Source organism: Scophthalmus maximus, chromosome 13, assembly GCF_022379125.1.
Source record: "Scophthalmus maximus strain ysfricsl-2021 chromosome 13, ASM2237912v1, whole genome shotgun sequence".
NCBI lineage: Eukaryota > Metazoa > Chordata > Actinopteri > Pleuronectiformes > Scophthalmidae > Scophthalmus > Scophthalmus maximus.
Genome location: NC_061527.1, coordinates 8,293,191 through 8,320,712, shown reverse-complemented (window position 1 = coordinate 8,320,712; position 27,522 = coordinate 8,293,191). Strand labels below are relative to the sequence as shown.

The 27,522-nt window shown below is 40.5% G+C and overlaps 2 protein-coding genes and 1 long non-coding RNA gene across 4 annotated transcripts in view; 2 read left to right on the top strand and 1 right to left on the bottom strand.

Annotated features, from left to right (window-relative positions):
• Nucleotides 1-19,340, top strand: part of kank3 (KN motif and ankyrin repeat domains 3) — a 29,092-nt gene extending 9,752 nt beyond the window's left edge. The window contains exons 2-12 of one of the 2 annotated variants that reach the window (XM_035647669.2): nt 6,683-6,755; nt 8,989-9,073; nt 9,275-11,071; nt 11,899-12,001; nt 12,212-12,430; nt 12,695-12,785; nt 13,083-13,302; nt 13,952-14,094; nt 14,764-14,964; nt 16,764-16,865; nt 18,656-19,340. In XM_035647669.2, coding sequence (XP_035503562.2) covers nt 9,037-9,073; nt 9,275-11,071; nt 11,899-12,001; nt 12,212-12,430; nt 12,695-12,785; nt 13,083-13,302; nt 13,952-14,094; nt 14,764-14,964; nt 16,764-16,865; nt 18,656-18,718 — 2,976 coding nt within the window. In that variant the 5' untranslated portion in view covers nt 6,683-6,755; nt 8,989-9,036 and the 3' untranslated portion in view covers nt 18,719-19,340. Of the gene's footprint in view, nt 1-6,682; nt 6,756-8,984; nt 9,074-9,274; nt 11,072-11,898; nt 12,002-12,211; nt 12,431-12,694; nt 12,786-13,082; nt 13,303-13,951; nt 14,095-14,763; nt 14,965-16,763; nt 16,866-18,655 lie in introns of both variants that reach the window. The other variant, XM_035647668.2, reaches the window with a different exon arrangement.
• A 1,397-nt stretch (nt 19,341-20,737) lies between these two features.
• The window catches only part of LOC118318233, a 31,864-nt gene continuing 25,079 nt past the window's right edge, over nt 20,738-27,522 (bottom strand). Inside the window, exon 3 of the long non-coding RNA XR_004795651.2 lies at nt 20,738-21,235. This is a non-coding gene — a long non-coding RNA (uncharacterized LOC118318233). The remainder of the gene's footprint in view (nt 21,236-27,522) is intronic.
• LOC118318231 (GTP cyclohydrolase 1) lies at nt 22,758-24,705 on the top strand. The gene is made up of 6 exons (XM_047336960.1): nt 22,758-23,121; nt 23,278-23,387; nt 23,661-23,716; nt 23,814-23,845; nt 23,928-24,012; nt 24,310-24,705. Exons 1-6 carry the CDS (start codon nt 22,854-22,856, stop codon nt 24,437-24,439), a joined length of 681 nt encoding a protein of 226 aa, XP_047192916.1. The 5' UTR covers nt 22,758-22,853; the 3' UTR covers nt 24,440-24,705.

Sequence of the window (27,522 nt, the reverse complement as noted above, 5' to 3'; positions counted from 1 at the left end):
CTGTTCGACTGCTTCTAGTTAGCAGCATGTTTCTGCCTCAAGTAATGACTTCTAGGTACCTCGGGGTCTCGTCTATTCGTGAGAATACGATGGCGTGTGCACAGTATTGTAAATGCACCACAAGAACTCAAGGAAACTCACACTGGGATCTTGTCGTCGTTGCTAGATGAACCGTCTGCTGCGTTACTCACAGGATTTTTGTTTAACTGTGAAGTAGTTAGTATTTATCCGTCTAAATCATTATCCTCAGATAACAGTGAAATAGGTGATGTGGACCATCCCTGATCTGCGGAGTTCAGACGGCCAGAAATCAGGTTCACAAGACTCGAATGTGGAGATAAGAGTCTGTAGAGAAACTAGCGGCTGTGATTTTGAGGAGAGAAGGACTCGTACATGCAGATAATCAAATTGAACCTTAATTTATGACCATGTGAACAGGGGTTTTATCAATTTATTTATAAAACAAAAGCCAAGTGGGTTCAACCAAAGTATTGAGGAGATCCGAGGGGAACGGTGGATGGATCTGGGATTGTTCTGTAAAAGTTGTGACTGAATGTCAGCATCCGTAGACTGCTTTTCTCTTTGTCGCCTGCGGCAGCACTCAGCTGCCAGACTTTGCCTTTTCATCTTGAAACTGTGTTGAAATGTCTGAGTTCCCCTGCAACTTTATTGAATTCACTTTGTGACATGGGAGGTGGGGGCGGTGGGTAGTAAACAACGAGGCCTCCCTGAACTGTTCGAAAACAGCGTCGCCACAAAGACGCACAGTGCCTCATTGTGGAGGCTGAATGCGCCCGATTGTGTTTGCTGGAGGATCTGGAAGGAAGGGAGAGGAGAGGCAGGACGCACAAGATGTTTCAAGTCATCTCGATTGTGATCAAGGGGAAAAAAAATACATTTATTTTCTCTGTACACTGGCAGTCACTGGAAGTTGGTGATGTGACATGAGGGACAGAGGTGACAATGTTACTGTGTGTGAGCTTCAGCACACACACAAACACGTTAGTCCTCACCAAAAGTGTTAACATGTTATCTAACCTCAGTGTGATGCATCATGTAATGTCGACCTCTGTGCTGTTGTTGGCCGCAGGATGCTTGTGTGTGTGTGTGTGTGTGTGTGTGTGTGTGTGTGTGTGTGTGTGTGTGTGTGTGTGTGTGTGTGTGTGTGTGTGTGTGTGTGTGTGTGTGTGTGTGTGTGTGTGTGTGTGTGTGTGTGTGTGTGTGTGTGTGTGTGTGTGTGTGTGTGTTCAGCTCTCATTTTTTGCTTGTCTTCTCTCCGGTGTTTTCCTGCTACCTCCAGGAAGCAGCTTTCAGGCCAGTCCGATGGGTTTCCTGGCAGAACCCCCCCCCCCCCCCAATCCAACCCCAGTTCCTACTGGGAGACAATGGGAGGTCTCACACAGGGCATGTAGAGATGTGTGTGTGTGTGTGTGTGTGTGTGAGAGAGAGGGGGATTTATTGGGGGAGTAGTGGGCTTCCCTTCAGGAAACTGCAGATTTATCCCAGCAGCAGAGGCCCTCCAGTGTGTGCATGTGTGTGGGGTCCGGGGTATTACTCGTGTTGTGGGGACCTACATCTGTTTACTCACAGTCACATTATTGGGGACAAAAGGCAAGTCCCCCTAACTCACTCATGTGCTAGTTATGGTTACGCAACAGATTAAGTTCAGGATTACGAATTGTGTTTATGTTTTAGATCAAGTGGGATGAAAGTTAAAAGTTGTGAAAAAGGACATTTGCATCCAGATGCTGTTTGTTGTCCCAGAAAGCAACAAAAAAGGTGAGGTTCAGTCTTGACCCTTGGTAATGGACAAAAATCTCATTTTTTGATCAGGATATCAGCACTGATCTCCTCTTAATTAAATTTTCGATTCTACGAAAAAGTCCTGTATCAAATTTTGTCTTTTCAATTCGATTCTTGATGATTCCGTTACAGCGGATAAATACAAATATTATATTATGAGTTTCTCGGAATTGATGCTGCTAATTGAGTTTCTATTGCCTTCAACAAGTGAACAACAGTGTTGTTTCCTTAAGAATCAGTAAATTGCTTCAGGCTGCAACTAATTCTTTTTAAGTTATCAATTAAACCTTCAGTGACATGAAAACGTTCGGATTCTCAGGCAAGTCTTAAGGTTATTCTGTAAGGAACGACTTCATTCTGTGGTTTCTAAGAGGATTTTTTGGGGGGATGTGTATTCAAGTCTTGCTGAATAAAAAATGTCTGTGTGTCATTGGACAGAAAAGTCATATCTATTGGGGAAAATTATAGGACCGATGTCCTAACAATTTATTGTGTCAAAATAAGAATTGTGAAGTTGTTATGAAGAATGAAGGAGACCTTGAATTAAAATGAAGGTCCTCACAAGTATAATAATCTCAAGTGTGTATGTGTGCATGGTATGCTCATAGGAGTGGGGGCCTGTATTTGTGGTTTGTATCTGTTTCTGTGTCCAGTTTTCTGAATGGGCTTTTTCTCCCCCATGCAAAGTGGTCACAAAGTTGCTGTCAGTGAGAGAGGATGTCTGCTTTCACTCGCTCCCCTCCTTGTCAGTCAGGTTGTTTCTCTCCCTCTTTCTCTCTCTCCTTGGCTCTCCTTCTTGTGAAAAGGGGTGGCGTTGGAGATGAGGTCACGGTTTTTAAAACATGGCCCCCCGAGCCCTCGCACCAGCACAACATTTCCTCTTCCATGAAGCCGACTGAATAGCACATCACTGACTCTCCCCTGGGACGTCAGGGTGCACATCACATGTTCCCACTGACCACGAAGGGAAAACCTGAATCGATTACAAATTGTTCTGTATATGACACCTCTGGTCACTGAAATATGAATCCATCCAAACTATCTGATAGAATTGGCCTGCTCAACTCTGCTGGTCGAGGTCAAGTTCATTGAATCTAAGATGACTCGTGTTTTTTTTTTTAATGGAAAGTGAGCCGCTCATTTGGTTTGTAGCTCTGACTATTTCAGTGAATGTTTTTAAGGCACTAAAACCTGTTTTGTGTAAGACAGTCAGAGGTGCTCCAGGGGATTGTCCTTTCCAAACTTTAGTGGCGAGGTTCGTTAGGCTGAATGTGACTAACTGGTCAGAGGCTGAGGGTACTTCAATTCCTGTATCACTTAATTCATAAAACAAGGAAGTATTCGGTGTAACTCATAGACTATACATTAAAAATGTACATAGACTCCGGGTCCGGAAAGTGAAGCCAATGCGGGAAGTGCCTGAAGTCTGTATTCTCAGGAACAGTTTCTATATGTCTATGAGAAAATTGCAATGGTGTGTGGATACTGTGTGATCGTCAATGTCACGGTGCAGTGTCCTCAAGCTCTCTCTGAATATGGTTACATCTGGTTTAAACAACCGAAGATGGCGCTGGCAAAAATGCAAAATAGACTTCGAACAGTAGTACACAAACCAATGGGTGACGTTACGGTGGGTTAGCCATTTGTTGTAACCACTATCTGTATTAGGAAGAGGGTCGAACATAGTAATGTTGTTACACTCTCGATTAAAGTTTTTCTTCTTATCATTATTTATTATTTAGCATCATGTATTTTTTTGTCGAACTCTAAAACAACAGTCAAACAACAGTAGTCACAAAAAACAACAGGGTGATCCTGTGTCCGTTTCCTCTGACAAATGCAAAAAATGCTTGTTCAAAAAGTCTTTTTAGTTAACCAATTGATTTCTTTGGCTGCTTTATTGTGGGGCAAACGGGAATGCCCCTATGTATTCATTTACGTGTGTGTGTGTGTGAGAGAGAGGGAGAGACTCAGCTGGTCAGGGCTTGGGGTGTACAGAGAAGGAATGCAGCTTCTCACTGCAGTCTGTAATTTGCTGCATGTCATCAAATCAGGGAGAAAAACAGCAACACTTGAGAGGAGTGAAGTGTGTGTGTGTGTGTGTGTGTGTGTGTGTGTGTGTGTGTGTGTGTGTGTGTGTGTGTGTGTGTGTGTGTGTGTGTGTGTGTGTGTGTGTGTGTGTGTGTGTGTGTGTGTGTGTGTGTGTGTGTGTGTGTGTGTGTGTGTGTGTGTGTGTGTGTGTGTTTGTACTGGTGGAGGGTGAGGGGAGGGATGAGAGTCATGTGAGGAGAGATGAGAGTCATGTGAGGAGGATAGAGACAATAGAGGAGGAAACATGGAGAGGAGCTTATGAAGGGAAAAAGAAGTGAGAAGGTGAAGGACAAAAAAGAGAATAGGGAGAAGGATGCAGAGCGGAGACAGGAGAGTGTTGGGCTACTGAGACTGCGATCACCTTTTCGTTCACGTTTTTGCTTTTCATGGTGTGTCGAATGTCGATGCTGTTGTGGATGACGGAGAGAGACAGTGAAGCGGATAATTTGATGTGATTTCATTAAAAATATTTGTAAAATGAATATACAGTCAGCATAGTTCCCATGACATGAAGTTGTAAGTACCTGTAAGGCTTTGGTATTATAGGTATTGCCTTGTTTTTCTCCCATTGGAGCACTGTATTTCACTGTATGCTGAAAATACACATCCTGTTTTATCAAAGGTGGTATTTGGATTTATTACCACCTGTATGAGCAGTTCCAATTATTTCCCCCCAAGTAAACAACTTTACATAAAATAATCTGAATATGATGCAGCTGAGGATGAATGAAAAGAAAAAGAAGTAGAGAGACTGTTGTCAGCCTTGTTTTAACTTCAAAGTATCCTCAAATGATCCAACCAGGCAGGATTACATGTTACTAAAACTGACCAATAAACAAACTACCAGCAAATCATGTGGCTTGTTTATAAACCCTGGTTTATCTCGACTTGACACTAAGGATTACCTCTCTCTGATTTGGACCAAAGTAAAAGAAAAAAATAAGGTGAGCAGTTCACAACCTTGACCACCTTTTAGATTTTGTGTAACTTGTGTCTGATTGATCAGTACGCTGCAGCATCGTGTTCGTTGTTGTCTCACTCGAGAGAAGCAGCTGATAGACACACTGAGGAGAAACAGAGCAGCGACTGCCAACATATAGACTAGAAACATTGTTTTTACAGAGGAAAAGATTCTTCCTTTTTTCATCCCATTGCTTATCTTCATGAATCCATTGTCCTTAATAGCCCGCAATGTAATTGATGCCAATTGGTCTTCTGTCTGTCTATCTGTCTGAATGTTTGTGGCATTTTTGTTAACAATAAACTGTCTGTCAGCCTGAGTGTGAACTGACAGCTGATCTGTCCGTCTGTCTGTGTGTGTGTGTGTGCGTGCGTGCGTGTGCGTGTGCGTGTGCGTGTGCGTGTGTGTGTGCGTGTGCGTGTGCGTGTGCGTGTGCGTGTGCGTGTGCGTGTGTGTGTGTGTGTGTGACGCCGCTGGAAAACACGTGTGTCAGTGTATGTTTGAAACATAATGAATGACTGCATGTATCTGATGGTGTGTGTGTGCGCACATGCGTGTGAAGGGATTGGGGTGCAAGTTACCTTTTCTGAGACTGCGTTTTCATGTTTCAAAGGCATAGTGTTCTTCTGTTATGTTAAGAAACTGAGACCAGCACTGTAAGTAGTTTGACTGACACACAGCAACCTCTAACTTTCTTTGTAAACCTACACACTTGTGATAGTTCAGTTTGGGGCAGCGCAGGCAGAGATTCACCTTGGCGCAGTTTACACAAGTACAAGTCGAGTGTTTGGGCTTTTCCCATGCTTGCTTCTTCAGCCGCCTCCTCCTCCTGTGGAATGTTGTGGCCCAGGAGGTAGAGCGGGACGTTTACCCATCGGAAGGTCGGCGGTCAGATCCCCAGCTCCTCCAGTCTGCGTGTTGACGAGACCTTGGACAGTACACTGAACCCAAACAACCTGATGGCTGTGCCAGGGGCGGTTTGAAAGGATGATTGATGTGGCAGTGCTGTATGAATGTGGGAATGGTTTCTGTGAGGTTTAGACCGTACTATTATAAGTGCCTTGAGATAATGTATGTCGTGTTTGGTGCTATACAATAAAAGCACTCGGAGAGCACAGACCTCCGGCAAGGCATCCCCCATCTCCAGCTGCCCTGAATATTTCACCATCATCTCGCAATGGTGAAGAATCCTTCAAAAGAATTCCTTGATCCAGATCCGGATGCCCCAACCTGTTACCATGGCTGAGACCTATCTTTTGAAAAAATGTTCTTTTAACTTTTCTAACTCTTTAAGTAATCCTGCTAACAAACAGACAAACCGAAACCGATCGCACAACCTCCGTCAGACAACTCGCTGTTGGAGAGATCGCTCTGATTGAGCCAGGTCCTTAGATAGAAAACGATATTAAATGGTTTTTCAAAACAACAACATGATTAGCTAAAGAAATAAAACAAACCACACAGCACACTGGGAACGTCGGCTCTCTATAGTAGCTGTAGAATGTGGTAAATGTGCTGCATTTATTTCGAGCTTCTCTAGTCGTAACGGCCACTCAAAGCACTTTACACTTTATATTCCACAATGAGCAAACACAAACTTTTGACAGAAAGAAACCCGACTCCTGAGTGGGCGGCCTGTTTACATCGTGACACGCTCGAACCTTTTACTGATCTCTCATTCTCTGTATGGGAGCATTTGCTTTTATTGTTTCTCCGCTCATTTATTCACGCCTTTCCTTCAATGTTCAATGATGCATTGTTGTGTTGTGTCGGCCGTGTTTCTTGTTTTGACTGGTGAGGTGACCTCTGTCTCTGTCGCTCCCACAGGGCGGTGCGGAGCAGCGAGGAGGGAACCAGCCTGAACTCCAGCTGCATGAATCGCTCACTGAGCAGCCGCGAGGTAAACCTCTCTCCACTTCAACACGTCACAGCACATCGCTTTGTTTTTAAAACATCACATGTGCTTTCTCAGCATTGTTTCTATGTAATTGCAATAATCTGCGACAAGACATCCCTGCAGTACATGTCAGGGGGGACATTATGTGAACATGATGTCGTATAACTCCCTGAACTTCTCTTGGCATTCTCGTTCACAACTAGTACAGTGAGCCACAAGTTCTCTTGTCATGGAGAAGATAGCGGGACAAACTGTACAGCCCTCCAGGTGTCCCTTGTAATTTCAGTCTTTTTATCTCCCCTGTAACTGGTCAAACAGTTATGTCGTGACGTATTTACATCATGCAAAGGTTTCCATTTTCCTTCAGACACACGTGCAAACCAGTAGCTCTTTCCTGCTGTACAGGAAGCTTTTTATGTTTCCTGTTGGAGACGACAAACCAAGGTTGTTTTAAGGACCAGTGATAGCTGCTGCTGCTGCTAAACAAAGAAAAGAACAAACTATGGATCCAATCTGAGACATTTGGGCCTCATGCTAGAAAATGTGTTCGTTCCGCGAGTTCGTACGCACGTTACACATGGGATTCATCAAACGCTTCTATCTTCTGAAAAGTATGTAAATTACCTGCGTGAACTTGTGGGAACGTGCACAAGGACAGAAAATTAGCATAGTTAACACCAATGTCAATACACGCCATCTCTGTGTGCGCCTTGCGCATGCCAACTGAGAAGTGCGCTCCCCTGGCCATTGCGCAGCAACGTTTAGCAGGAACATAAACACATTTTTGAATGTCATTTAATTATGTATCTATAATTATTTAAAATTGATGGGGGGGGAAATGTGGTTTGACCAGCAGCAGACTAATTTACGTGACTCCTACGAAAGGTCTGGACCACTGCTGGTAAATTGTGGTCGAAGCTGAAAGAAAAGTTCCACGAAGTCACTCATACGCACAACTGAAGAACAAATCTGTTCACACTAACGGTTCTTGCAGTGAGGTGCATTGTTTCGTAAGTCTTGAGTCTCAGAAGTCTTCCATGAACTCCAGGCTTGTTAAAAAAAATCAATTATTTGGTGTAAATTTCAAAATCTTCCGTCGTGAACCAGTTTTGTTTTTCAGCAGTTGTCACGTGTCTGAATAAATGGACATTATGCCTGGAGGAAGTAATTGATTTCCCAGCGCAGCAGCATCAACGTCAGTGGTCTTGTGGTGAGGAGAAGCTTGCGCTTTCTCGGTAGAGCAGGAGAGTGTAACGCTGATGTTAAGGGAGCAGCAGTCTTGAGGTTTTTGGACAATGTTCAGCTCTTTGTTGTTGACATTGTTCTGAGGTATTTCCCATGACTGCTATCTTCACTGTGTGTTTAGATCAAATGCGCACACAAATGGACGCGCGCGCACACACAAAAACACAAACAGACACAATTACATTGGAGACATATAAAATCTTAGTGACATATAATGACTCTTATAGGAAAGAGGGTTTTTGATTACTACAGTGTTGATCCTCTGAACGCTCACACACACACACACACACACACACACACACACACACACACACACACACACACACACACACACACACACACACACACACACACACACACACACACACACACACACACACACACACACACACACACACACACACACACACACACACACACACACACACACACACACACACACACACACACACACTCCCTCTCTCTCTGAGGTATGAATGATGTCAGTCTCAACGTCCTTCAACACCTCTGAAGAGGAAAAGCAAACAAGTGTTCCATTTAACAAAAGCTCTTTATCTCTGAAAGAAAGGAATTCACCTTCTTTTGATATGAGTCACAGGTTGTTGCAAGTGCTAACAAGCCGCAAGAAAATACACAAACTTCTTTGGGCCTTTCAGCATTTTGTTGTGCGTTTACAACTCCTTGTAAACGCAAAAGGTGCATCTGTGTCCGCCATTAAAGTGAGAGCATGGAGCCGCTTTAGAAGTTATGCTGCATTTGTTGTTTGTTGTGTAAAGCTGTCTCCCATTAACAAAATATGTTCATGTGGCGCACATGGTGTTGATGCTTACAGAAAAATTGATTATAAGATAATCCAAGCACACACCTCGACATTTAGTTGAAAAATTTAACTAATGCGTGGTGTTTTAGAAATTACATGCTTTACCTTTTTGTTGGTCCAAGTGTACATTGATGAAAAATGCCTTCCTGTCCCTGTGTTTTATTTAGCCAGGTGTTGATTTGAAGCGCTGTGTGTGCTGAAAGGTCCCAATCCTGAAAAATGACTCAGTCTGTGCAAGTTAACCCAAAGCTGCCTGGTAAGAAACTGCATGAAGATGCCTTTGTTTTTGTATTTCCACTTCATATCCCAATTAACAATACAGGATTAAATAGTCAAAAAACATGCAATTGGCAGTGCAAGTGTTTTATGAGATCATCCTCATGTTTGTTAGTCCTCAACAACACAACGTGGGGTTTTTGTTACACAGATGCCAAGATATTTGTCCTTTTCTCTTCAGATCTGCGCTCTCCATTCATGTACACCAGTCAGGAGGAGGCTGACCAGCCAGGCTCCTACTCCGTCCAGACTCCGTATGGTTTCCAGCTGGATCTGGATTTCCTCAAATATGTAGAAGAAATAGAAAGTGGGCACAATCTCCGTCGGGGACCTGTCAGCTCTCGTCGCTTGGGCAGAGGGGTCAAACTCTCCCAGAGGAGTACGAGTGTGGGCGGGCGTACCAGTGGCTGGACTTCCACAGAGTCTCTTGCCTCCCCATCCAGTGAAGATGGCAGAGCTCCTCCACCGCCACCACCACCACGCAACCGCCTTGGGTCAGCACCCTGTGAGGGACTCTCTCTTTCTCCTGTAACCCTCCTCCCTGTCCCTCCACTGTCTGCCGGAGTCAAGGTGCCACCCCCTCCACCGCTGCGCAACCCCAGAGTCGAGCGGACTCTCCTGGAAACCAGCCGGCGGCTACAGCAGGAGCAAACCCACAAGAATCAGAATGGCGCACGATTCCAGCTTGCAGATCCTCCCAAACAGCTCTTACACTCCCCATCCACTCAGCTTCTGCAAAGTAACTGGACTAAACCCAGTCCTCAGACCTCTGGGCGCAATACTCCAGCTGCTGGCACTCCAATGACTCCGATCCCTCCCAGCCAGCTGCAGACAGTTAGAGAGCAAATGGCTACCGCCTTGAAGCAGCTGAAGGAAATGGAAGAAAGGGTAAAGGGTGTTCCTGCGCTTGAGAAGGAGGTAGCCAAGCTTCGTGCTGAGAAAGACATGCTCCTGTTAGCCCTGGAGGAGAAGAAAGTAGCCATAGAGGTGGCCCAGCAGAAGCAACAGTCTACAGAGTCTTCTACCCAAACCATAGAGACCCTTCAAACCCAAAGTCAGGATCCACAGACCTCACCAACCTCACCTGGTCACAAAGGCCTTGGAAAATCTGTTGAGCTGAAAATGTTGAAAGAGAAATTTGAGGGGAAGGAAGAGAAACCTCCAGAACCTTCATCAAAAGTTTTAGTAAAAGCTCCAGAGAAAGTTTCAGCTGTTGAGAAGAAATCAGTGGCTACTGGGGACGAAATGCCAATGGACTCTGTTGTTTTCTACTACAGCCAGGGTGTGAAAGATGCTTCTGTAGACACCAAGGTGAATGTGTTTGAGAAATGCATAGGAACGGAGGCCCCTCTGGTTCATGAGGAGGGAGTACAGGCCACGGTGGAGACAGAGGAAGCTGAGGTTTGGGTCATGGAGTCACTACTTGGTCTGACCAGCGAGGCCCAGCGGGAGATCGACACCTTACAAGACACCATTAAATTTCAGCAGGAGACCATTGTGGCCCTAGAGGACCAGTTGAGTGTGACAGACAAAGACCTTGGGACGCTTCGAGCACAGATGGAAGAGGAAGCATTTAAAGTCAAGGTAGAGAAAGGGGTTCTTGCTAAACCAGTCACAGCAAATGCACAGACAGAGACACTGACCACTGTGTTAAAGCATGTTGCAGTTTTGTGCTGCCCAGAAGTGACTGATGCATGTGTAGGTGAGATTTTGACGGCAGATCAGACTGATCAGGGGACCCAGACAGATGCTTTACAGAAACCAGCAGAACCAGATCCTGTTGCACTGGTCAGCACTGGGTGTCAATGGGAGAACTTGTTTGAGGAAAAGGCTGGGGAGCAAAAAGTGACAGCCCCAAAGAAAAGACAATTGACCATCGCTGAGTACAAGGTTTCTCCAGACGAGGAGCTGATCAGCATGGCGGAGATGCAAGAGGAAGACCAAGGACAGAAAACTGAACCCAGCAACACCAATACAGGTTAGAACTTTAACCTGCTTAGGTTTAGGAAATAGTATGTGGTTGCTTCAAATGTTTTGCCTTCCATAATATACATCAAAGGTCAGTTGTTTCATTATTTACTGCACTCAATGGCAAGTGGTAGAGAAACAAGCAAGTGTAACATAATGAAGAGACTATACATACTACCATAGGAAGCAGCTCATTTCACAGACTCATGATGTCCCAATCATTTTAAAAACTCTGGAAGGTACAATTAATACAGTATTAGGGCCATATTTAAGAAAAAAAACATTACAAGAATTAAATTGTAAATTTATGAGGAAGAAAGTCACATTTTGAGAGACAAATTGACAACTATTTCCTCCTACACTAAAGAGTCAATTTCCTCCGAAATCTGTTTGGTTCTTTCTTCGGAATAGACAGTTTCTTGGACAACCTTTTCAAAGTCCTGATACCTATGATGATGTGGTGCTCATGTGCCAAAAGATTAAGAATTGAGTCATTTGGGAAACCTATACTAAACAATAATTTAACAAAAAATACTCTATATTTCTCATTTTAACATGTTATATTTACGTTACCTGTTATTTAAACATAACACATCCCGCTTCTGATACGTACCCTCTATAATGACACTTAAAATATTTGTAATTCCAGTAATATTATTAATTTATTATCTTTAAAGTACGTCTTCATTCTTCATTCAATTTTTCTCCTAAAATTATGACTCAATTTTTGCATTTGTATTTTATATTTTTTGTTCCCTTTAAGTGTGAAGTATGTGTTTCTCTGGTGTACTTTGTTTGAACTATTGTTTAAACATTGTGCTTCCTTCATGACAATAGGTATGTTGAAATCAATCATGAAGCGGAAGGATGGGAGTAACTCGGGCGAGAATCGCACCACCAGCAAGAAGAGCCTGCAGTTTGTTGGTATTCTAAATGGAGGGTGGGTAACATGAAACTTTATTTTTATATTTACCACAGTAAAAATAAAATAAGGGTGGCAGAAGGTCAAAAGTTTCAAAAATAATACTTTGAACAGGTCACAGAATTGACAAGTGCAGATGTTGCTTTTGACCTAACAGCCAAGTGTAAACTAAAATGTAAAGCACACAAGTTGGAAATCTATGCTCTTAATAATATTTGTGTCTCCCAGGTATGAGTCAACATCCAGTGAAGAAGAAGAGGAGGAGGAAGATGGGAGTTCTTCTGGAGAAAGTGGAGAAGGCGAGTGCTTGGACAGCACCGAGGAGGATGAAGCAGCTATCGAAGAAGAAACATCTGAGGAGGAGAGAAACGTCAATCTGGACGAGAGTGACACTGATGAGGAAACTCTGAGAGCCGCAAGTTATTCATCTGATGCTGTGAAAGAGAAGTAGGTTGTTTATTATGTGGAAAGGAATACATTTTGTAAAGTTGCCACATTGGCTAATGCAGTTTTCAAAAGAAAGCTACAGAAAATTGGTTAAATGTCCTTTCCTGATTGTAAAAATGTATGCTATCAAATCATTTTGCACACATGCATTACCTTTACACATAAACTGTAAAATCCCCATACAGTTGTCGTACAGAGAAAGAGAATCTATGTACACAATTCTATGTTTTGTTTAAATTTCATACATTTGTGTTTTTGTCACAGGTTTGAGCTGAGCTCAAAAATGCGTGAGGCTTGTCTCATTGTAAAGAACCACCTGAACGATGACGTTAAGACACTGAAGAGTAAGGAAGTGGTGCGTCCCTGCATGCTTCTTCAAATAAGTTATCACTGAGTTCCACATTTAACTTCAACACTGGAACAATGCAAAGTAAATGAGGGCATTTTATTGTCATGATGACCCGCAATGGATGAAAGCAGTGTGACTGTATATGTCTTGTTGTTTAAGGTATTTCATAGCCCCAGCAAACATTCACAATGAACAAATAGCAGCTTCATGTAACAATTAAAGAAAAAAGCTTATGAACTGAATCACTGTTTGATAACAGGCGTTTGATTCTGTTCTTTTGTGACTTTGCCCCCTCACCCTCAGCTCTCCAGCACCCACACTGTGCAGCTGGAGTGGTTCCGTATCTCCAGTGCCAAAATGGCTCAGCCCCCGCGGGTCTCCGACTACCTGATGGCGTTCTCGGAGGTGTCGTCAGTGCTGCTGGAACACGTCGTGAACATGACCGACGGCAACGGCAACACGGCTCTTCACTACAGCGTCTCCCACTCCAACTTCAGTGTGGTGGGGCTGCTGCTGGACACAGGTCAGCGATAAAGACAGCGATACCAAAAACTATAGTGTAACAATCCAACCAATGATTCTGCTACTTGTATACTGATGAAGACCAGCTATTGGTTCACTTGGCCTCTCCTGTTGTTTTGTGTATTTTTTCAGTCTTTACTGTCCAAAGATGGTTCAGATGGTTTCTGAACAAAAGTCAGGAGACTCGTGCATGTGCTGCTACCAAGCTTCACACATGGTTTAGATAAAACTTGAAATTTTGTGCTTTCAGTAGAAAGCTAATGGCTCTTATCTACTTGTTGTCTTCTATCTAAGATGGTCTAACCACATTTTGAACATGAGTTGTTTTTTTAATAAAGAAAAGCTCAACTTTTGTTCAGAGAATCTGTGTACAGAGGGAAAAAATCAATAGGGTACAGATAATTATTTTGGATATAATTTATCCAAAAAGCAAAGATCTTTTTAAATAACAGAACAGTACGTCTATCTGGGTGAAGAAAAGTGGATTTGTGCTGCCGGTCCGACATAGAAATTGAGTTCCATTTTGTTCTCTGTTGTTCTTTTTACTGAACGCATCCCTAACAAACTTTGTCACGAGTGTGCGTGTGCGCGCGAGTACATGAACACCACTATGCTTGAATACAAAATAATGAAAGTGTACTCCCCCACAGGTGTGTGCTGTGTGGATAAGCAGAACAAGGCGGGCTACACAGCCATCATGCTGGCGGCTCTCTCCACAGTGAAGGAAGAGGACGACATGGCTGTGGTCAAGAAGCTCTTCAGTCAGGGCAATGTCAACGCCAAGGCCAGCCAGGCAAGTCTAGTTTTGAGAGAATCTCCTTGATGCTTAGTGCTATTTTCATAGAAGGAAAAGGAAAGTTGTATATATAGACTAATGCCCCTGTTTGTTTTGTGTTCATTTTAGTGCGTAGGTGTTATGAGAATTTCCTAATGTTATTAAGTGTTGCATTCAAAGCCAGTCAGAGAAATAGTTAATTGTATGTCAAAATTTGATTACAGAAATAGAAAGCCTAATGTGACCCAGAAGATATCCCTGAGAATCTGTCGACTTTTCAGTGGTATCTCTGGTCGATGTAATCGGGTTGAGTAGTGTATGTGTTTGGACATGGCGCCTGACGAGGCCTCACACGGCCAAGTCATGAGACTGTATGACAAAATTTATAGCATGACTGGCTATAAATCCAATTTTTGGCGCAAGCTATTGTTGCTGTGGGAAACAAACCCTGTTTTGCAAAGTGTTATTTTAGAGACAGGAATTTAAGTCGTACTATTCTCTGCCAAGTGTGATGTGTATGACATTTGCACACAAAAACCCCCCGATGTATTTTGAACAAGAAAATGATGAAAGGGAAAAATATCGAAACAGCCATTTATGGATATACCTCTGGAAAATTAACTTTTTATGACAGAGTGAAGAATTTGTCTTGAGAAGAAATATTCTTACTTCTTATACCATTTGCAGGCGGGCCAAACGGCGTTGATGCTAGCTGTTAGCCACGGACGCCAGGAGATGGTGCGGGCACTGCTGGAGTGTGGCGCTGACGTCAACGTGCAGGACGACGAGGGCTCCACGGCTCTGATGTGTGCCAGCGAACATGGCCGAGCCGAGATCGTCAAACTGCTCCTGGAACAGCCTGGTTGTGACATTTCCATCGTGGATAATGTAAGAAGCTTTGAGTGTCGCACTTTTCTCCCCTTGTCACCTCCTTCTCCATTTAAGTTTTTTTCTCAGTTAGCAAAATGGGTATAAGAGACATTATTAGATTAGTTTAATCTGCCTGTACTATAATCAGTACTGTTTACGGGACACACAATCAATGGCCTACTGGCAACCCCCCGGGGGGGTAAATGACAAAGCCACAGCTCTTCTGTTCACAGCCACAGACTGGCAGTAGTTGCTCATTTCCTAAAAACCGTTTGGGGAAAGAAATTAAACCCACAAATAAAAGTATTTAATTTTATTTTGTTCTAATTTATTTATTTTAAGCAATATTGTGCTTTGCTGGTATAATGTGCTGGAATGTTAAAAAAAAAAAAAGTTCAGAGTTATATCAATATTTATAAATTGTACTTTTGTAATAGATTTTTTTCCTTGAAAATCAAGACGATGAGGGAAAAACCACCTTGAGGATATTTAATTTATGCAATGTTGAAAAATTTGGCAAACTAAATAAAAAAACTGTAAAAAACCAAACCCTTACAACACCTACTGACTAAAAAAGTTGTTTAGAATTTGGAATATACAAGATGTCAATTCACTACGCACACATAGGTGAGAGTAGTGTAATATAATACAAAAGTCCTGCAATAAATCATCCTTTGTGAAGGTTATAATGTTCAGTATTCATTAAAACGCAAAAATCTTACTCTGGAACAGTTGATCTGCACAACTGTGGATTTTACTGTGAATTTTACAGTGGACCGGTCTGAGTGCTTTAAGACAGACTAGACATATTTGTTCAGTGTTCACATCTGTCCCAGAATGGGTTGGCCATTCAGCGCAGGCAGCTCCTGGATTGTGTTTCAGTGCAGCACAGCTGGAGCGAGGGGTGGCCCCAGGGGGGGTGGGAAAATATTTGGAAAAGCCCCCACCTCCCGTCCTCCTAAGACAAAGAGCAGCATGACAAACCATGACTTTAAAGTGCAGTGGAGACATAAATGCATTTTATAAATGCAGTCTTACTGCATTAAATCTTACATTTTGAATGTTGTTATGTCCATTATCTCAAGCAAAGGTTATTTCTTGACCCGACTCCGTTTGTCTGGAACAGGAGGCAAAAAGCTCTAAACTTTGGAAAGGGACGAGGCACGAACCAGAGAAAATCCATTAAATGTTGGTCCAGACGTGGTTAATAATGCCCATAAAGTTGAATAAACAAAAAAAAAAAATCCACAACAATATTACCTTTGAGAAGGAAAAGATTCATTGCAGTATTGTTGTTACGCTGCATTAACTTTAGCTAGGAATTCCTGAGAAACTGTCTTAAGTGTTTGTAGAAAGAAGGTTTCATGCATTTTTTAATGACACAAAGTTTTTGTCAACAGTTTGGTATGTTTTTTTTATGATATTTGTGCGACTCAAATTATCAAGACAATTCAGGAATGCTGCCAGGGGACTTCTTCGAGTTTCAAAATACAAAAGATTCCCTTTTGGACTGATTAAATTATGGTGGTCAAAGTTCAAAGTCGCTGTGATTTTACAAAACATGTTTTGTTACAATTTTGACAAAACAAATTTTTAAAATGTCTTACTAAATGTGTTCTGTAACATCACTTTGTCGTGTCCTTCATGTACAGAGTGTGTATAAACGGCTGAATAATGCAACAGCCGGCAATGTACAATGTTGCTCACTTGTCCCTGTCAATCTATAAAGCTCTTTCTGTCCTTGTCAGAAACTTGTTCTTTTGTTTTAATGGTCTATAAACTCCCTCTCCGCCCCCCCCCCTCTCTTTCCTCTGCAGGATGGCAGCAACGCTCTGTCTATCGCACTGGAGGCCTCTCACAATGACACAGCTGTGCTGCTCTACGCACATATGAACTATGCCAAGACCCAGCCTGCTGTGGTGAGTCCACCCTCCCACCGACCACCTCCTCTGTGAAGATGTGCCCACAGGGACACAAGAATTTAATTTAGGCAAACAGGGAGTATGTGCATAGACTGAGTAAAACAGAATGGAGCTGTCACAATTTTAGTATAAACCTTAACACACAAAATGAAACTAAATTCTCTCGGCAAAGGGGTGGTTCCATTTAGTTCTGATGCAGCCTTGTCTTGTGCTATTTTGACCTGGTTTAACAGCCTGAACAGAAAGAATACATTTCAAGGAAATCCCCTTTTTTTGGGGGGGAGTCGCAAGCTGAAAAGTTTGAAAACAGCATCTTTAAATCTGCTGGGAAATGGCATGCAAGTGAGCTGTGAAGTTGGTGCAGGTCACACTCACAACATAACTGAACAGTGAGCAATGTCTCTTGTATTTCAAGTGGGCAGGATCAGTTCCTAATGTACTGTAGGCAGCTCTCAAAGCTTTATAGATGGGGTGTGGGCAGCATCAATAAAAGGAACACTGCTGCCCCCTTTAGGTGTTATCAAGCTCATTGTGGGCCCTATTAGAGAACATTACCCTATTACCAAACTATGGCTAATAATTATTGATACCTACATGCATCCATACAATACAATGGTTTTAATTTTCAAATGTATCTAAAATTACAATGTGAATTCAATTTAGGTACACAATTATATTAACATACTAACCATTAATAGCTATTTTTATACTACTGTCTGTATGGAGACTACTGTATCTAATGCCAAATATTTGTATTTCTTACCCAAGTCTTCATATTCAACTAAAGCTGCTTTCAAGCATGCACTGAAGTCCTGACATTTTCCTGAACTGAAGGGGCTGAATGTGAGAACGCAAATGTTCGCAAACGTTGCCCTGGACAGTTTCCGTAAAATTTCCAGTAAATGTGCAGCAATGTTCCAGAAATGTACCTGCTGTTGTAAATTTGTCTGACTTGGACAATGTCCTGCTGCGTTCATCATATGTTAACGGCAAACTCTGGAAAATGTCCAGATCCAATCTTAAGGACCAGAGTTCAGAGTCTAGTGAAGTGATTGTGAAGAAAACCTTTATAGTCATCTCAGATGTCTAATGATGCATTGACATCTGACGCGACACAAACATTGGCATGTGGTCCAGTCCTTCTTCACCAGGTCACAATACAAATAGCAGCTCGTGACGGGTTGCCCACACAGCAACAGTAGTAATCTTCCATTTCTCATACAATGATAGGATGCCTGGCAACAGTGACGGAGGGAGGATCTCAATGCTAATTGGCTAACGTGTCAAACTGTCACGCAAATATTTAAACACGAGCGACTCACGCAAATCTTGCATTATTTGTGTCACCCAAGAAAATTTGTGTCTAGTCGCATCTTTGCATTGACTTTGTATGTAATCTACTCGTGCAAATAATGTGCGTCATGTCCAGTGTGAACGCACCATAAGAGTTATTTTTTATTCTCGCATGACTTGATAGCTCTAAATCCTACAAACAACTAAATATACATTTGACCACTTTATTAGGTGCACCTGTCCAGTCGAATGTAATCCAATAGTATTGATCTATGTTTATGATGCTTAGGTTTTAAAAGTCATCTGAGTGTTAATAAAACCGGTATGTTGAACATTATGAGTAAATTATGATCAATGTTATGGCAGAGCTCTTGTATTGGACCCCATTACACTGTACGGATGTACCCTTACGAAGAGGAAATTTAAGTGTATATTCAATTGCTGTATATATATCTTTTAAAACCAAACCTTGTATCTCACATTGTGTCTTTGAGGGGAGTCCAAAGGCTGAGCAACGGAGCCACACCAGTCCCCAGAAGCCCTGGCCTGAATACTGACCGGATCATAGTCGCTCGTAGAGGCTGACAGATGAGCAAACATAACTGGATATGAGCTAAGAAAAGCTCCACTGGAATTTACCTAAATATATATATATATATATATTTATATATTGCCATATGTCCTGCATTTATAAGTATTGTTAATATGAGAATATTATTTTTCCATAAAAGTTGTGAATGGTTATTTTACATACTTGACTAATACGAACCTCTAGCATGTCTAAATGAGGTCTCCATAGCTTGTGTTTTTTATGGCAGGAGACGAGGCCTTACACTAATTATTTGCACTCCACTAATATTTTAAGGACAACACACACAAAGACTAAAGAACCAGCAACTATTGTTTTCCATGTAAGCCCACACACTGACGCAACAATATGTCACTATCTCGCAGTGAAGCCCAGTTTTATGCTCCAGAAAATGTATCATAATGACTTCCTGGATTTACCTTTACTTGTTTTTACTTAACAATATTGTGTGTGCGTGCTTCTTGTCTGTTCTGCCGTGGATAACTGATCTGTGAAACTCTTCATCTTCATAGACTGCACTAACTGCCTGTGTATTGTATGTTCATATAAATACAGTATATGCCTATCAAAATAAACATATTTACATTAAAGCTGATTTGAAAATGTGTTTTTCTTAAGGAATTTGAAACATTTCTTTCATGATTTTCATAAGACTTCATGGAATGATTTAAATTCCAGAATCTGTCTTCCTGTGTTTTCATCCATTTTTCTACTACCCATCCAGCAAGTGAAGCAATAGCAATCCAAACTCAACATTAGCAAGTATCTCAGAGGATAATGACTGTCCACCAGACTACAGCAGGACAATGACCATGAACATTATAGTAAATATACAAAAAAATTACTTGAGGCAAACAAAATCTGCCTAACCCCGTCCAGATGTTATGGAATGACCTCAGAGCGGTTTTCACACCAGACATCCTAAGAGAATATGGCTGAGCTGAAGCAGGTCTGTAGGAGAGATTGGTCCAAAATTCCTCCTGAACATTGTGCTGGTCTGAGCAATTTTTTTTTTTTAAGCGAAAAACTTGCTGTGAGCATCACCATCATCATGTTCACTATCCAAAGATGTGAGAAGCCTTGCCAAAGAGAAGCACTTCCAGCCATCGCATTAGAGAGCTTTGTGAAATGTTTCTTATGTGTGGCCCGTGAAGGATGTAAAAAAATTCAAATGACCCTTAAATTCCACTGGTGTAGGATAAGCAAAATAAAAAAAAAGTTGAATGTATTGATCATTAGTTAATGTGTTTATGTTCTGACTGATGTGCTGGCTTTCTTAAGATAAAATCTACGTGAAGCCACATGAAGTAAAAGATGCAGTCTTCTGACCTCGCTGAATGTCAGCTGGGACCGGCTCACGCACCTTAAAGGATTAAGTGGTATAGATAATGAATGGATGCACTCACAGGGCAGTCAGCTGGGGTGAGGAGTGATCTTGAACGGATGCATTTTCTATTCTTCAACCAAAAGAACCTGTGTAAGGTCTGGAGAAGTATGAAAAACTGATTGTTGAAGACACGACAGCAATATTTGATGGATGATTCTCCATGAGTCTTTTTTGTTGATTTACTTAATTTCAAAAGCATGTTTGACCTAAGGCCCAACAGAAGCAGTTCTGGCAGTTCACTATAGACAATAGTTTTCCTTTTTTTCAACTGAACCAAACAAAGGAACAGATATTGATCAAGCTTTGTGCAGCTGACAAGAATCCATCCCAAAAAAATAACATCATTATATGGGGGTTTTTTCAGGAGCAGTAATTTTGTTATAATCCGTTCAAAGTAGCAGTGTTTTCTGTCTTTTACATACACAAAAAACATAACACACTAGAGGAAAGGGAAAACTGAAAAGGGATAATTTGTCCTTTAAGAAATATAGATTAAAACCTTCTTTTCAAACATCTCTGTATTACGTGTCATATTGTTGAATGTAAAATTAAACATTTCAGAGGGAAAAGACCTCTCTTCACTTATCTAAATTATTGATGAAAAAGTTCTGAGTGCCCAAATGAAATCAGGTGAGAGTGTCTTTTAATGTATTGTCACATGATCTTGGATAATACAATTACAAAACAACCTAATGACGTTACACAACTCTAATACACAAAGTCTCCTATCAGTCAATTCTTCCTGGCCGAGTTACAAAACAATCAGTAAATCAAACTGATGGTTACACCACATTTATAATCATGCGAGCCAGGTCATCGTGCCCCTGAAGACAATATTCTTGCTAGAACGTTCCAATTTCTTAAGTATCAGCTCATATCCCGTAAATGGATGAGTTTCTTGACAGATAATAGCACTACAATTACATAGCAGTTCAAAAGAGAAAGCACATAGGGTTAGGGTTATCCATGATAGATAACAGTTTGTTCATTGTCCTCCACCACAGCTTCAAAGGTCTCCAGCTTGCAGCCTGTCACAGAGCCAGCTTTCTTGATCAGTTTATGAAGTCTGTTGGTGTTGCTAACTCCAATGCTGCTCCCCTGTACATGTTAAAGAAGTCAAAATTCACGGCAAATTAATTTTTCATAAATTTTAGGGTAAGGAACTTCTTATCAACCTGATGTTTGTTCAAGCGTTCAGTTTTCTGATAAGTTTCAATTGAATTAGTTGTTTGATGCTAAAAAAAAACTGGGGATGTCATGATTGATAGCTCTTTGACTGTATGAGTGAGTAAGTTTAATTTTTATTAAAATACACTTTAATAAAAAAGGAGCAAGACTACTTTGCTCCTTTCAATTGAATAATAGGAATGCGTTTGCTCCAACTGCTCCATTGCTCTGATGCCAATGTCTGGAGCCCCAGGCCCAGAGCATCACAGGAGCCTCATGCAGAAGAAATTAATTTCAAGTTACATTGAATTAAATGCCATGGAGCAGCATCCGACTGATCTTTTGAGTTTACTTAAAATACCTGTACTTATAAAGCTGATTTCAGTTCAAAGTCGACTTGATCACAAAGATTCTTTTCAAGATATGAAATAATGCAAAGGCACATTTTGTTCAGGTTTGAAAACAAAGTTGTGAAAACCTGTTAGTTAGTACTAAATACAAGCAGTACCTAACGTTGGTCTGTATTCACTTTAAGTCAAGCCAAAATCCTGATTAGAAACCCCTTTTATCTGTCAAAATAATGCTAAGGGGGCTTATAACTTTTATGTTATGCAATTTAGGAGTCATTTGTGATGGCACAATGGTGAGTGTGTCCCTACACATTCACATTTAATGCCGTGCCGTTTTTTGTACAACACTGTTATTTAACTAATTATTACATGGAAATACTTTTGGGGAAATCACCAAGGTTATGTAGGAGCACTTACTGTGAGTCACACATGACTATTTCTGTGATATGAAGCCATCCTTATTAACATGTAATGGAGATTAGAAAGATAAAACCGTTAAATCTTCTGTATTTATGCTTGACCAACTGGGTAAAGTAAAACAAAACAGAGTGACCAGCAATAACTGTAATTCTAGGATTAAAGTAGATTAAACAAAAGAGATTTTGTGTACGACTTCCTCGAAACAACAACACACAACAAAAGGGCCTCTTTTACGTTAATAGGCCATGTGTTCCAAATTATATCATGAGGCTGATCGAGTGACAAAATTTGTTTCGCTCACAGGCTGCATTTGTTCCAATTATTAGACAGCTTACTAAAAGATTTTGATACGTTTACTTCAAAGTTACACTGTAAAGAACATTATTGAGAATTATGTTTACTGATAACGCATATGACATAATTTTGAGGTTTGTGTTTCTATAAATACTGGAATGATAATGGTCCAAATTATGTTACAATGCACACTATGCACAATGGCCAAATGCTCCCGCTAAACTAAACTTCTTGAAATCAGAGCATTCAACTACAATCACAGGATCGGTCAAATGCTCCTCAACGACATTTGATGTAATAGACTTGGAAATTGATTTCTCGTGCATGGGTGTCTTGAACTTCTGTGATGCTGTGGCCTCAGGGCTCCACACCAGGCTTTAAAAACCAAGGCAACATCTTTCTAACACTCCACTGACATTGAACCTCTGAGCCTGTTGAACTCGTATCCTGCAGTGTCTTCCATTGTCCAATAACTACGAGCTAGAATGGAGTATCACCATGCCTCAGAGATGAATGGAGTAGTGTCAGATTACCTGAACATGTGCATTGAGTCCAAGCATAATGATTTGTGCAAAGCGAAAGACTCCAAGGAGGCTGCAGATTCAAAAAAGCTGTCTCTGATTGAGAAATCTTATAGCACCATACTGAGTGAGCTTGGAGAGGACGTGGACCGAGAGGGACTCAGACGTACACCACTGCGTGCAGCCAAAGCCATGCAGTTCCTCACCAAAGGCTACAAGGAAACCACCAAAGGTGAGGAAGGATTTTTGTCAGTCTTACTGATGATGAAATGTGATGGGTCATTTTAATATAGCTGTAACAAATGGACACATTGTCAGTCGGTCTTTCTCTTTTGATTTGCACCAGTATTAATAAAGAAAGTTAAAGTAACATTAAATCTCCACACAGATATCTTGAATGACGCAATCTTTGATGAAAATCATGACGAGATGGTGATCGTCAAGGATATCGAGCTGTTTTCTCTCTGTGAACATCACCTGGTGCCCTTCTTTGGCAAGGTATTTCAAGTTGTTCTGATAATAAATCCCAATTGTTTTAATTTAGTTTTTATGCCAGTGCCACTACTGATATTTGATCATGACTATTTATATTAATCTTTATTTACAATAATAAGTGTTTCAATGAGGATGCATTAACTATGGTTATTAAAGAAATTAGGCCAAAATATTACGTTTTGCAATGAGAGGATACATTTTTTTGTGATGTCAGTTAAATAAACTACTACATAATATGATTTTTTATCAATAACAATAATTGTTTTAATGTTTCAGGCTCACATAGCATACCTCCCAAACAAGAAAGTGGTGGGTCTCAGCAAACTCGCAAGGTAGGTGATACACACACACACACGCACACACACACATATTAATGTGTAATGTAAACACACACAATAAACTATTTTCTTCTTTTTTTCATATTTACAGAATTGTTGAGATCTACAGCAGAAGGTTTCAAGGTGAAACTTTTGAATGAAATTTGAATTTTAAATTTATCATTTTTGTTTTTGCATTTCATTTGATGTGATAATTTCTCCACAGTTCAGGAGCGTTTAACCAAACAGATTGCTTCGGCCATCTCCGAGGCGCTGGAGCCTGCTGGAGTGGCAGTGGTGATTGAGGCTGTGTGAGTGCTCTTGAATGATTTCTCACAAATGGCAGACATAAGATGTTCTCTTTAATAATAGCACTGTTTCAATTGTATGAGCAGTTTAATTTTAATACTATATATGGAGAAATTTATAAGAAAAAAACAACTCATGGAGAATAGTGACATGCAACCAACAACTACTATAAGCACACAGGCTTGTGTAGAAATTAAGGCTATAGCTATATCATATGGGATCTGTGTAATTAATGAGCATGCTTAAGAGTTTGATGATAATTTACACAAACAGTTTTTTGTTTTTTGTTGCATTTACAGTCACATGTGCATGGTGATGAGAGGTGTGCAGAAGATGAACGCCAGCACTGTTACAAGTGTCATGCTGGGAAGATTCCATGATGATCCCGAGACAAGGAAGGAGTTTCTTGCTCTAACATTAAAGAAGTAAAACGTTTTTACCTCAACACAATGGGAATTGTACAGTGTTTATGTTTTTGTACATCTCAGTGAATTGCTGGGGTTATTAGTTGTTTTGCCTGAAACTGCTACTGTATTTTTTCATCTCTGTATGGGAGTGGACATATCAGATGCAAGAAATGCCCCCCCCCCCACTGAAATGTAAAATTGTTAAATGATGGTGATGTTTACACAACTAAATGGATACGTGTTAAACTGCATATATATCTTCATACAATAAAAAACAGTTCACCTTTATATTTATGAAATCGTAATTTTTTTTGTAACATTCCTCCTTTTATGGACCAATAGCTATTAGGTGAAATGCCATAAAAGAAATATTTAAAAAAAAAGAGTCTTTTCCACATTAGTGATGAAACAAGAAACTAAAACCAGATCTTTAAGAACAAATAACATTAATTGTATATTAAAGGTAATTGAGTTTTGAGTATGTACTTAAGCATAGAGTGTGAAGACTCTCTATCAAATATGGAGGACATGAAGTTAATTTCCCTGTACCTTGACTCTATCTTGTCCTCTGAAGAATCAGGAATCTAGCACTAGCATTTGGATTTCTTCATTGACTGAAGTTAATGTGGCATCAGCTTTTATTTTTAAATTCAAGTAAAATAAGACACCACAGCTAGTAGATTAATATTAGCAAGAATTAAGAATTAATTAATTAATTAAGAATGCCATCTGACTTCGTTTGGCATGTCAACAGCACCACATTCCAGAGTAAATGCTTCAGAACAAGAATATGACTCTCAGCCCCGCCCAAACAAAACCAAACAAAATTCACAAAGAAAAGCTCATGATTTGACATTATGCAGATGCCAAATTAAAAGAGTTTCCCCCGCTAGGGCAAAGAAGGACTCTCTTTGTTGCAGACGTTGGTTCTAAGAACTTAGCATATATTTTAAATCCCCAAAAAAGCTATATGACACACTAAAGGAAGGAGGAAAACCCCAAAATGCACAACATGGGCACTGGACAACAGCAACAGATTGTGAAAACACTCACTAGTACACCATTTCTGCAAAGTTTATCATATGTATGCAAATGTGTTCTCAAAATAACAATGACAACTGACCAATTGTATAATACAACCTCTACACTGACAACATTTAAGATATTTTCATCAGTCTTTAAATGTGAATAAATAGTTAATCATTCACAAATATTCAGCTTACAGTACTTCATAGATACGGTATTTACCAGTGTTAATATAACACTATAATAATATAATTCTCACTTAAAATGTATGAACAAATATTGGATTTTTTTGGCCAATTGTGTGTTGTAAGTTATTAAATACATTAGAAACCCCTTTAATGAGTACACTGAATTTGATACTTTTACTCTTATAAACTCTTTCTTGTTCCTGTAATAATTCTTTCTCTGCAGCCATCATGAATCTGTCTGGTGACAGTCACACTCATTTACTGTAACACTATGCAAGAAATGAACTCTAATGTGAGAATCAGAGAGTATATGATAATGTCCTCATTTTTGTTTTTGACCGTTCAAATGATCCTTAAGATTTATTTGATTTTTGGCATTGGGTGGCATATTTTCTAAAAAATACCTTATAATGACTCAATGAAACATATAGGGATTAAGTAAATTTGTAGAAGACAAACAGAAGCCAAAAAACCAAAGTGACCTCTCGGTGCATTAAAGATTAATATAACTGGTTAGTGCCCTTATAGATGGGTTCATGTTGAACTGTTACAAGATATGGGCAGATAACAGCATTCTTCTGAAGCACAAGACAGTCAGGAGGAAGAAGGGCAACCTCGTGTTGAATAAAATGCTCAAGTATGACATGGTACGTGGACCCAAATTCGTTAGGCCTCATGCACGATCCGTTTCTACGAACAGATTTGTTGAATCGAATTTTCTTTCAGGTACAAACACAATTTACGAGTGGTTCAGTCATGCATGGAGATGGCTGGCTTGACTTGTTAATTGTCGCCATGCAAGCTATTTTCAGATCATTTCCACAAAATTCAGTGAAATTAGCTCGTGGCATCTCTCTTCAACTCGCAGATGAGACAGGAGCGTTCATACGACAAGCGTTATATGCGCACTTGTGCCGCGGTGAAGCACACAGCTGGTGCTGTGAAGGCCATGGTGGATGTGTGTTAACACAGTTGGTGGTAAGCTGCTCTACATGCCAGAGAAGACACATCAAATAATTTTAGCATGCTGCATATTGTATTAAATTGCAATGAATGAGGTGTACTGATCCAGCACAAAAAAAATGCCTGTGCAACATCGCCTGTTATGGCACGGCATAACAGCTCTGCTTTAGTCTGTCACAACCCCTGCTGACGCTACTAAAATATAAAATTATATTTCTGGATGTATGAAAGTAGGACTTCAATCTCTGACCTCGTAAAGTTCTTTTTACTCTTTGATGCCATTTCGAAGAAGGAACAGTTACTGACGTAGGACATGCCTTATACTGTATTGGGCGTTAATTATGCTAATTTACGCACGTTATTAACGCACTTTTCTGATGATAGAAGCATTTGATGAATCCGACGTGCCACGTTCGTACGAACTCACAGTACGAACAAATGTAAGAGAAATGTAGGATAAGAATACAAAAATATTTATTAATGAGGTCCAATGTTCTGGATGCACAGCGACTAACTTCTACCTTGAAATGTCATCATACTTTCTGCATGTTCCACGTAAATGCGAACATAGTTTTTAGGTTTATGTATTTAAGTTTGTCCAAGTACCTGTGGCTATCTAGCCGTATAGTTATCGAAACAGAGATTTACATTAGTAATAGTACTTTATAGTAGTATTTTGTAGTAAAAGTTTTTGTTTTAGAATCCTCACATAATAAAACATGACCAAGCAGAGACATTTAAAACCATGCTCCTGATCCATTATTTTTATCAGTTTTCTTGGAAGCAAAAGAGAGCTAGTAAAATATAACTGTCTAACAATCCATGTTCTTCCGTGGAAAAACAAGAATGCAAATTGAATTACGTTTTCAGTCACAAAACAGAAAAAAACACAACAAAGATCTAAGCTGACTGTGCACATGTCCCGAAG